The sequence below is a fragment of the Schistocerca piceifrons genome, chromosome 8, assembly GCF_021461385.2.
Source record: "Schistocerca piceifrons isolate TAMUIC-IGC-003096 chromosome 8, iqSchPice1.1, whole genome shotgun sequence".
Taxonomy (NCBI): Eukaryota; Metazoa; Arthropoda; class Insecta; order Orthoptera; family Acrididae; genus Schistocerca; species Schistocerca piceifrons.
This window is the reverse complement of record NC_060145.1, coordinates 425,409,288-425,421,386: the sequence shown is the minus strand read 5'-3', so window position 1 is coordinate 425,421,386 and position 12,099 is coordinate 425,409,288. Positions and strand designations below refer to the sequence as shown.

Sequence of the window (12,099 nt, the reverse complement as noted above, 5' to 3'; positions counted from 1 at the left end):
CGTACACGGGCCTGATGTCATCTAATGATATTTCAAAACAGCGATGATATACGCTTCGTTATTACCAGGCAAAGTGATCTGGTTACCTGCCCAGGGTGGCTGCACCATCATGTTTATGCCAGAAAACCAGGGAGCGGAGACAGCAACAGCATACCATCCAGTATTCTCACCGCCGTGCGGAGCTTTGAGGCGTCGCGTCACGGATTGTGCGGCTGGTCCCGCCGAGTCCTCCCTCGGGCATGGCTGTGTGTGTTGTTCTTAGCATAAGTTAGTTTAAGTAGTGTGTAACTCTAGGGATCGATGACCTAAGCAGTTTGGTCCCTTAGAGACATTTGAGTACTCTCACCAGCGCAACGCAGTCACACGCTACATTTATCCGAGCGTCACTGACAAGGAGAACACGGCAAGTGAAATAACCCGATTTCCCGAAAACTTCGCTCCGTGCAAAAGGAGTCAAAATAAGTGAACGCATGTCTCAGCTTATCTGTAGATACTCGCCTGCCTCTGAGAAAACGGCCATCAAAGTTTTCGACGTATGTTTCACGCCCTTTTAGCGCGCAATAAGCTCAGCTCGACCGGTGGAACCGTGGCCAGTGTCGTGGCCTCTCAGTTTTACATCCTGAGTTCGAAATTGTTTTAATTTATTTCACTTCTTTCGTTTAGCTATCCATGTCCATAGAAGGTTACTAAACGAATGTTTCTTATTAAGTTAGGGGATGCAAGGGCATTATATTGGTTGTAAAATTACCACTGGGTTCCACAATAAGCGTCAAACATTTAGCATATATTATGTGTGTGTATGGAATTTTCAGGGTTTACAATCTATTAAAATTATAAATTATCACATTCTTATATTTCACTCTTATATCAATTCTTAATTCATATATTTATTCCCATGTTTATTCTTCAGGAAGATTTGGTACATTCCTTTGGAAGATGAATCAAGATACACTAGAAGAATTTCACTGTAAACAATTACTTTTCTGTCCATTTACTGTTTTCTTATTCATTCACTATTCATACGCCAGGACATTATTTCAGTATACACTGGAAAACAAACATACAGTATTCTTCTACAGACGTCAGTACAGAGATGGAAAGTAAAAATAAAAATAATAATCTGGCATCGAATCGGAGCACAAAAGTGTGAAGCCACTGTGCCATCGCATAGTTTGAAAACTTTAACTGTCGTTTTCTCAGGAACAGTCGAGTATCTACGAATAAGCCGAGACATGTGTTGGCTTATTTTGACTGATCTTCCATTGTGCGAAGTTTCTGGGAAATCATGTAATTGCTCTCGCCATTTTCTTCTCGTGAGTGAAGAACAAAACCAGAACATACGATATATCTCACCTTGGCTGGCACTATCTGTAAAACTGCCTTACCCAGTGGTGTCGTTATTATCCATAGCTGTGTCTGTTCATTCCTCGCCTGCTGTTTCAGTAATTGATGATAATGATGATTCTTTGACCCGGTCTATGTCAACAGATTTTACTTATAATATAATTTCCTCAGCTGTCAAAGTATCTCTTCTCCGGTAGTCATCACACGCTTTTTTGGTCTGATACAGGTGTTTTTAGGTCTCTGTCACAACAGTAAAAGGCAATGTTGCTGTAAAAAAGGTAGATCTGATCATGTGATCTAATGGTTTTTGTGCTGGCGTAAACTGTCGTCGGCACACCGGTCGCCAAAGATGTAGCACGAAGATCGACAGTAGGCGCTGGGTCAAGTGCACCCATCACGAGGGAGGCCAGAGACACACCGACAAGCAACATGCCGACAACGTCCTCTCGACAGCAATTATTAAGACCACCGCCGCTGACCCCTGACTCACTCACTAACTCACTCTCCAGTTTGGCATCTGTCAGTCCCCTTGCAGAGTGGGTCTCTCGCTATGATAGTACATAGCGACCAGAATTATGACAATAGCCAGATTACCGATACTGTGAGCAAGAAGACTTTTACTGATGAGCTTGAACCATAGAACATGGACTCTATTACAGTTAAGTAAAACTTAAAGTTCAAGTAAATGAAGAACCGCATTAATACATGTGTGCATTGTGTTGTAGAAAGAGGGTACTGGCCATCCATAACAACGTCCTCTCCCTTGCTTCCTGTGGTACAAGACTCTACAGTTTTTGTTTTTCATTAGTAACGACAAGATCACTGACTTGATTCCCAGTAATCATTTCCAGTTTTTCTGTGGTGGGACGGTCTGGATGTAGAGAAAACTCTTGTAGTGAGTCCGATATTAACAGTCTGTCCTCTCAAAGTATGTCATCCATCAAGTTGTAGAGCTGAAGATCTACGAACTTTTACGAGATAACTTCACCTCGTAACGATATCACTCATTAGCTGCAGCCTGTAAATTCACTGACTTACTCTCGGAACACGTGCTCGTAATTGTTTTTTGTGTGATGTACAACAGCTTTATCTGTGGAACTTACTTCCCTTCACATATCGTGTCTACTGGACATGATGGGGTCATGTTCCAAATAATGAAGCTTATTGCTGACCCACTACTGCCACAGATATCTTCAACCGCTCCTTAACTATAAATGTTTTCCTGGAGGCGTGGAAGCTGGGACTAGTTAAGCCCTTACCTTAAAAGGACGCTGCCATAGCACCTTTGATTATCGCCGTATTTGCATTCTCGCTGCACTATCCAAGACCTTAGAATATACAGTTCACGACCTGTTAGAAAATTACCTAACTACACACAGCCTATTAGACAAATACCAATAAGGTTCGTGTAAACATCGCCGCACAACATCTGCCTTAATATAGGTAACAGTGAGCTTGAATCTTGCCACGGACACACAACAGACAACTATCACGTGCTTCTTAGACTTCATCTCTTTTCTCTTTTCGTAGTACGTAAATGACGTGTCATCACTCATGTCCTGTTGCAAATACCAAATATGCGCTGATGACCTCCAGTTTTACCCAAGTGCAAAATGTAGAAACCTGAAGTTACGGAGAATCTCATTATCACTCTGTATGCACATTAAAATGGGAAGGAGATGTAAGGTTAAAGCTCAACTCATCCTTGGTTGATCATTCTGAGCTCTTATGGGACAAATATCAACTTTTCTCCTTCAGCAAAGAGTCTAGAAAAATCTAAATTGGACTCAGCATGTAATTGTAATGTGCAAGAAGGCATCAGCATCTAGCCATGTTCTACAACTCTCCCATCTTGACCTGAAAAAGAAATTTCTACAAACAGCTATGCTTACAAATATTGCTTACAGCGATGTTATGCTTCATGGCTTCTCTCAGGCAAGCTCAAGGTGCGTGGAACCGATTTTGAATGTCTGTGTTCGTTGTATCTGTGAAGTTCGACTCTTATCACGTTTCACCAACTTGTGCACAGCTATCATGGCTGTGTACAGAAAAGCACAGTGTTTTCCATTCCCTCTGTCTTCTCTACCATCTTATCAACGTACACTGTCTGTCATATCTCTCCTTGACCTTAACGCTCTTGTCTGGACAACATGGCAGAAATACCTGTTACCAGCACTGCAAAATTCTTTCTGCCCCACCCCATTATTCAGCCACTTTCTCGAAGACCTTCTCAGTAGCTGGAATCCGATTCTGGAACAACTTCCAGCTTTATATCAGAGAACAAAATAACATCTACAACTTCAGAAGATGGGTAATATCTACTAAAGCAACAATAACATTACTATTGCCCCTGCACGGACTCGTTACTCATATTTCCCTTTCCAACCTGATCTCCGTCATTTCTCAGTCTTCTTAGCATATGTAGTCTCCTTAAATTTCTTTTTCCCAGAACTCGCTATTTCAGAAAACATCTATTTCGTAGACCTATAAAGCCTTCTTATATCTGCCACTATTATCACTGTTATTAATATCACAGTTATTGTCATTATTATTATTACTCTTAGCACTATCAGTGGCTGCAGCTCCAGTAGTCCAAGTAATGCCACTGTTAACTATTTTTGTTCATAGTCAGTATAATTTTCTCTCACTGTCACTTCAATACTAATATCATTTTAATATTGGTTGTCATATTGAAACATTTCTCAGGTAACTATGATGCAATAGACACTGTACGTTTGAAATGCTGGTTCGGTGTAAGAAAGGGCCTGATCACCCTAATAAGATCAGTTTAATTAAATATATGAATAAAAATTTCGGCGCAACCTGACAGTCCACAAGACTTCATCACTGTATTAAAGAAACTTTACTGGAAACACGACAATTAAGATAAATTGAACAGTACTCCAGGAGTCGCCTGCAAGTGGTTGCTGTCCCTAGTTCGCTGATCGCGATATTGGTTTCAAGGTAATGACGTCATGTGCAATGTGTATCATCTACTGTCTAAGGTTCTAGGGTTGATGACAGTGGTAAACATCTGAGTTCGTTATGGGAACAGTGATTATACGAGACTGTGGTAATGATTATATGGCACTGTCGCAGTGATTATGTGAAACCATGGCAGTGATTATATGGTACTGTGACAGTGATTATATGGCACTGTGACAGTGATTATATGGCACTGTGACAGTGATTATATGGCACTGTGACAGTGATTATATGGCACTGTGACAGTGATTATATGGCACTGTGACAGTGATTATATGGCACTGTGACAGTGATTATATGGCACTGTGACAGTGATTATATGGCACTGTGACAGTGATTATATGGCACTGTGACAGTGATTTTATGGCACTGTGACAGTGATTTTATGGCACTGTGACAGTGATTTTATGGCACTGTGACAGTGATTTTATGGCACTGTGACAGTGATTTTATGGCACTGTGACAGTGATTTTATGGCACTGTGACAGTCATTTTATGGCACTGTGACAGTGATTTTATGGGACTGGGACTGTGACAGTGATTTTATGGGACTGGGACTGTGACAGTGATTTTATGGGACTGGGACTGTGACAGTGATTTTATGGGACTGGGACTGTGACAGTGATTTTATGGGACTGGGACTGTGACAGTGATTTTATGGGACTGGGACTGTGACAGTGATTTTATGGGACTGGGACTGTGACAGTGATTTTATGGGACTGGGACAGTGATAGTGATTTTATGGGACTGTGACAGTGATTTTATGGGACTGTGACAGTGATTTTATGGGACTGTGACAGTGATTTTATGGGACTGTGACAGTGATTTTATGGGACTGTGACAGTGATTTTATGGGACTGTGACAGTGATTTTATGGGACTGTGACAGTGATTTTATGGGACTGTGACAGTGATTTTATGGGACTGTGACAGTGATTTTATGGGACTGTGACAGTGATTTTATGGGACTGTGACAGTGATTTTATGGGACTGTGACAGTGATTTTATGGGACTGTGACAGTGATTTTATGGGACTGTGACAGTGATTTTATGGGACTGTGACAGTGATTTTATGGGACTGTGACAGTGATTTTATGGGACTGTGACAGTGATTTTATGGGACTGTGACAGTGATTTTATGGGACTGTGACAGTGATTATATGGCACTGACAATATGACTGTGACGGTGATTATATGGGGCTGTGGCAGTGATTATATGGCACTGTGACAGTGATTATATGGGACTGACAATGACTATATGTGACTGTGACGGTGATTATATGGGGCTGTGGCAGTGATTATATGGGACTGTGACGGTGATTATATGGGGCGGTGGCAGTGGTTATATGACACTGTGGCAGTGATTATATGGGACTGACAATGACTATATGTGACTGTGACGGTGATTATGTGGGGCTGTGGCAGTGATTATATGGGACCATAACGTGAGAATGAGAATGACAACATACCTCCCCTGCGTCGACGGCATCCGGGTCGAGCCGGCAGGCGTGCATGAGCGCCGTGTCGCCGTCTGGGGAGAGCACGGCGTCGGGCCCCGCGGCGCACTCCGTGGCGAGCAGGCGGCGCAGCTGGGCCGCGTCGCCCGCGTCCATGGCGCGCACCAGCAGCCGAACCCAGGACCGCTGGTCCGACGTCCCCAGGCTGTCCGAGTCGCACACCTCATTCTGCGCAACAGAAAGGTTCCCCACGTCCCAAATTCGCGAACTTGCATGGTGTTAGCTAGTTACATGTTTCTCAGAACATTTGAAAGGTTCTTGCACCGAAGTGATGTGGAACAAGTCAGTTTACAGGATGTGTATACCTGATTAGTGTTAATATCAATGACACATTAATATCTTTAGTTCTACTCATGCAACTACATTTAACTTTTTTCTCTGCATTTTTTAAACAGGCTAGCAGTTTTTAAGTAGAAATTGCTCAATGGAATAGGAGTTGTATAGGAGAAATGAATTTAAATCAGATTTGAAACTTGATTCGCTACCTGTCATACATTTAGTGGGCAAATGATCATACATTTTTATTGTTGCATGTAGAACTCCTCTCTGAGCCACTGACGCTTTAACAGTGGTTAATAAAATCATTTTTTTTCCCGCTAGCGTTGTAGATATGTACATCGCTGTTCTTCTCAAATTGTGATGGATTATTAATTACGAATTTCATTAGCGAATATCGCATGTACTGCGACGGCGCACTTAAAATGGCTAGCTTCTTGAAGAGGTACCTGCGTGACGTCCGTGGATGAACACCACATACTATTTTTACTGCTCGTTTTTGTACAATCAACGTTTTCTTTCTGAGTGATGAATTACCCCAGAAAATTGTTCTGTACGACATTATTGACTGGAAATATGTAAAATATGTCAGGAGGGTGACACGGTTGTTTCCAGAATTAGCAGCTATACGAAGAGCAAAAGTAGCTGAACGTAATTGTTTGATAAGCTCAGTAATATCCTTCTTTCAATTCAAGGTTTCATCAAATGTACACCCAAGAAGTTTCACTACACACGAAAGGGATGATTAGGGGATAATGAAACAAGCAAATAGTTCTGCTATACTTAGATCCGGAAACCAATGCTTTCCCCGACAGACGTATGCACAAGTGCGGACATGCATCTGTTGCATCACTGCTAATGCTTAAGACTACGTTCACCTTGCAGCTGCACTGCTGCACACCACTGCCGTTTAGTAGCTCACGTTACTTTCACTCTTACGAAGCGAATATTGACTGTGAAGCGACCAATCATAGCTCTTACCAGCAATATGGGACCAGTAAGGCTGCATCATAAACCTCACCTTCTGTTCCAGGTACCAGGCACCAGCGAACGGAAAACGCAGTGTGCACCTGTAGTGCTTCGAAGGGCTACCGTGGCACCACACACATTTTCAAATCAAGAGATGGATAATATCCACTTAATGTACGTGTGTATAATGACCGCGGGCTGGAGGCAAAACGACTGTTTCGCCTACGGAAAATAGTTACCTTCATTGAAGAAGATATCATTCCTCGTACCAAAAGGCTACAGACAGAGTAGTATGAATTACAATCACGTTCTATATGTACATATACGCGGCTACTCTGCAATTCCCAATTAAGTGCCTGGGAGAGAGTTCATCGAACCACCAAGCTATTTCTCTATAGTTACACTCTCGAAAAGCGTACGGAAGAAACGAAAACTTAAAACTTGCCATGGGACCTCTGATTTCTCTTATTTTATTGCAATGATCATTTTTCCATACGTAGCTGAGCGCCAAAAAATATTTTCGCATTTGGAGGAGAAAGTTGGTGTTTTGTACGCCTCTGTACACAACGGTAAGGAGAGGTGCGCTACAGAAAGGTGTGGCAGCTGTCGTCAAAGGGAAACTGGAAACGAGCAGAAATGATTAGCGATAAGATTATCATAATAAACAAAAGGTTTACTAAACTTGTATTCCTCTAAGTGAATGAGGCCGCACTACAATATTCCAGGAAGAAAGAGAGTTCAGCTATCACAATGTCAACACTAAGGACGCTCGATGTTACTAAGCATGAACGAGGATGTAGCGAAGAGGCTCCAAGTGCAAATGGGCAGCGCGGCTGCCGCCGGCCATTCTACACTCATCAAAAACAGTTTTGCAGACGTTGGCTGTGGATATTGTATCACAGACACAGTCCCTTTGACTGTTCAGAGAGCCGGCCGAAGTGGCTGTGCGGTTAAAGGCGCTGCAGTCTGGAACCGCAAGACCGCTACGGTCGCAGGTTCGAATCCTGCCTCGGGCATGGATGTTTGTGATGTCCTTAGGTTAGTTAGGTTTAACTAGTTCTAAGTTCTAGGGGACTAATGACCTCAGCAGTTGAGTCCCATAGTGCTCAGAGCCATTTGAACCATTTGAACTGTTCAGAGATGTCACTAAATCCGTCCAAAGATGTAAACAACCATGCATGAGCAGCGCCTATTAGACGGAGGGGGTCCGACAGCCGATCAGTTCCAGTCATTCCACCAGGAAGGAGGTACACGGCTCGTGTCGTCTGTAGTTCAACCATGCCTACACGGTAAATACCGCGGTTCGCTCGTGTCCGCATTGTTACTTTGTGCCAGGAAGGACTCTCAACAAGGCTCCACGCGTTACGGAGTGAACTAAAGCGATGTTGTTCAGACATGAAGAAAATACAAAGACACATAAACTGTCGATGACATGCCTCGCTCAGGCCGCCCGAGGGCTACTCCTGCAGTCGATGACCGCTACGTATGGATTATGGCTCGGAGGAATCCTGACAACAGTGCCCCCGTGTTGAATAATGTTTTTCGTACAGCCACAGGACGTCGTGTTACGACTCAAACCGTGCGCAAAAGGCTGCGTGATGCGCAACTTCATTCCCGACGTCCATGGCGGCGTCCATCTTTGCAACCACGATGCCATGCAGCGCGGTACAGATGGGCCCAACAACATGCCGAATGGACCGCTCAGGATTACCATCACCTTCTCTTCACCGATGAGTGTCGCATATGCCTTCAACCAGACAATAGTCGGAGGCATGTTTGGAGACAACCCGGTCAGGCTGGACACCTTAGACAAATTGTCCAGCGAGTGCAGCAAGGTGCAGGTTTCCCTGCTGTTTTGGGTGGCATTATGTGGGGCCGACGTACGCCGCTGGTGGTCAGGGAAGGCGCCGTAACGGCTGTAGGTGAATGCCATCCTCCGACCGATAGTGCAACCATATCGGCAGCACATTCGCGAGGCATTCGTCTTCATGGACGACAATTCGCGGCCGGCCACGGTGGCCAAGCGGTTCTAGGCGCTTCAGTCCGGAACCGCGCGACTGCTACAGTCGCAGGTTCGAATTCTGCCGCGGGTATGGATGTGTGTCATGTCCTTAGGTTAGTTAGGTTTAAGTAGTTCTAAGTTCTAGGGGACTGATGACCTCAGATGTTAAGTCCCATAGTGCTCAGAGCCATTTGAACTATTTGACAATTCGCGCCCGCTTCGTGAATGATTTCCTTCAGGATAACAACATCGCTCGACTAGAGTGGCCAGCATGTTCTGCGGACATGAACCCTATTGAACATGTCTGAAGTAGATTGAAAAGGGCTGTTTATGGACGACGTGACGCACCAACCACTCTGAGGGATCACGCCGAAACGCCGTTGAGGAGTGGAACAATCTGGACCAACAGTGCCTTGATGAACTTGTGAAGAGAATGCCACGGCGAGTACAGGCATGCATCAATGCAAGAGGACGCGCTCCTGGGTATCAGAGATACCAGTGCGTACAGCAATCTGGACCACCACCTCTGAAGGTCTTGCTGTATGGTGGTACAACATGCAACATGTGATTTTCATGAGCAATTAAAAGAGCGGAAATAATGTTTATGTTGATCTCTGTTTTAACTGCCTGTACAGATTCCGGAACTCTCGGAACAGAGGTGATGCAAAACTTTTTTTGATGTGTGTATATTGCAGCGGTGGTACGGAGCCTCTGGAGGTATGGCCCAACAGGCGCGCACCATTGGGTCCGCCTGATCCCACACAACCACTATCAGCATCTGACAGATACCTGCAATTCCACTGTCAACTTTGTGACGCCGGTGGAGTGGTATCGATACGTGATACCACAGTTGGTAACTGAAATTTTGTTATGAGATCCTACTGCAACGAAAAACTTCTTTGTTTTAATGACTGCCACCCCAGCTCCTGTATCATATTCGCGACACTCTCGTCTATATTTCGCTATAATACAAAACGCGCTGCCCTTCTTTGAACTTTTTCCATGTCTTCCATCAGTCCTATCTGATGTGTATCGCACAGAGTGCAGTAACTCTCCAGAAGAGGACTGTACAGTGTTCATAAAAAGATATTGATAGTTATCACACTTTGTCAGCGATAATCAGCTTCAGATTTAATAGGAACTACTGCTGTCAACGAATGTAGGAGAACAATCTGACTTTCGACATGGGCTGTCTTGTACAGGGCAGATATTGAATGTTACCCTCCGTATTAAGGACGGCTTCAAGAAAGGTCTTGTCGCCTGTGTTGCCTTTTTTGACCTGTGTTGCCTGTGTTGCCTTTTTTCTCCCAAAGATGTACAACACAACCAAAGATTACGGCTTTATGAAGATCACTGTAGAGCTTTTCAGCAACAGAAGATTCTGTGATAACTCTCAAAACAAAAACAAAATGGTGGCTAAAAACAAAGAATTTGAAGGCATTGAAGGAAACTTTCATCTGCTCTTGATGACGTGGGAAAGTAGAGTGAGGTCAACAATGTGAAGCCAGACCAAGCAAAATAGAAGTCAGAGCTTTCCATCTCCGTAACAGGTATGTTAACTACAAGTGAAAGATTCAAATGGCTCTGAGCACTATGGGACTTAACATCTATGGTCATCAGTCCCCTAGAACTTAGAACTACTTAAACCTAACTAACCTAAGGACATCACACAACACCCAGCCATCACGAGGCAGAGAAAATCCCTGACCCCGTACAAGTGAAAGGTCTCATGGCTGGCAACTCCTCTCAGTCATAGCTCTACCCCTAAATACTTTGGGGTTATTTTTGATAATAGTTTGATATTAGAGGAGCATTGTGACAGTGTCACAATGAAGGCGGCAAAACGAAATCTTATCTTAAAAACATCTAAGGTACAAGTTGGCGAACAAACCCGCATTCGATGTCGGCTCTGTCCTTGAGCTATTCGGCAGGAGAATATACTTTCCATGTGTGGTACCAATCTTGCTACTCGAAACAGATTGATATTGCTATTCACCAAATTTATCACCAGGTGACAGGATGCTTGACATTAACCCCAGTCGATAACATTAACGTTTTGGTCGGAACAGTTCCATCCAATATCAAGCAGATAGTAACAGCAAAAGAAGCAAAGTCAACACTGATGACAGATGTCCACTTCATGAGCATGAACCTGTTGCTCGACATCTTCGCATGAGGAAAAGTTTCATGTCAAGTACCTCCTCCTTAATAAAGTCAATGGGGGTAGAGAGGTTTCAGTGCTGGTAGGAAAGAGCTGAAAGAGATTGGACACCACCGAGAGAAGAGCTTCCCTCAGGAAACAAATTGTTATGGCTGACATGGAAATCACTTAATCGTATTCATCTGGGCACTGGCCGAAGTAAAACTGCTATGTTAAAATGAGGACTGTGTGATGACCAAAATGTCTTCTGTACGTGCGGTGTTGAGCAGATGATGGTTCAAATGGCGCTGAGCACTATCGGACTTAACATCTGATGTCATCAGTCCCCTAGAACTCAGAACTACTTAAACCTTACTATTCTAGGGACATCACACACATTCATGCCCGAGGCAGGATTCGAACCTGCGACCATAGTGGTCGCTTTTTCCAGACTGAAGGACCTAGAACCGGAGCAGATGATGATCCATCTCTTTCACTGCCATGTTTGCACCAGCTCCACAGGCACTGTGACGTAAGAGGATTTCGCATCAGGGAGCCCACATGTAGTGCAACTTGCTTAGGCACTACACTTCATTTAAATGCTTGTGATCGACACGCTAAGAAGAATAATTAACGCAGCTCCATCTCAACCACTTTTGGAGAGAACCTTGCAATGGGAACTGCATGCATTGGGCATATGCATTCAGGTACCAAACAAAAGATCATTTGTTACAGTGTAATACAAAGCTGCATGTCTTCAGAGAGCTAAACAAAACAACATCTGGATAGTTGGTAACAGGTGGCATGTAGTGTGGTCCTAGGGGTGGCGATTTGTCCTCTTTTCAAATGATGGGGAGTGTTGAGTGT

General features: G+C 43.9%; 1 protein-coding gene across 1 annotated transcript in view; it reads right to left on the bottom strand.

The window, feature by feature from the left end:
* The window catches only part of LOC124712415 (transient receptor potential channel pyrexia-like), a 185,222-nt gene that overhangs the window by 159,292 nt on the left and 13,831 nt on the right, over positions 1–12,099 (bottom strand). The window contains exon 2 of the mRNA XM_047242708.1: positions 5,798–6,013. Coding sequence (XP_047098664.1) covers positions 5,798–6,013 — 216 coding nt within the window. The remainder of the gene's footprint in view (positions 1–5,797; positions 6,014–12,099) is intronic.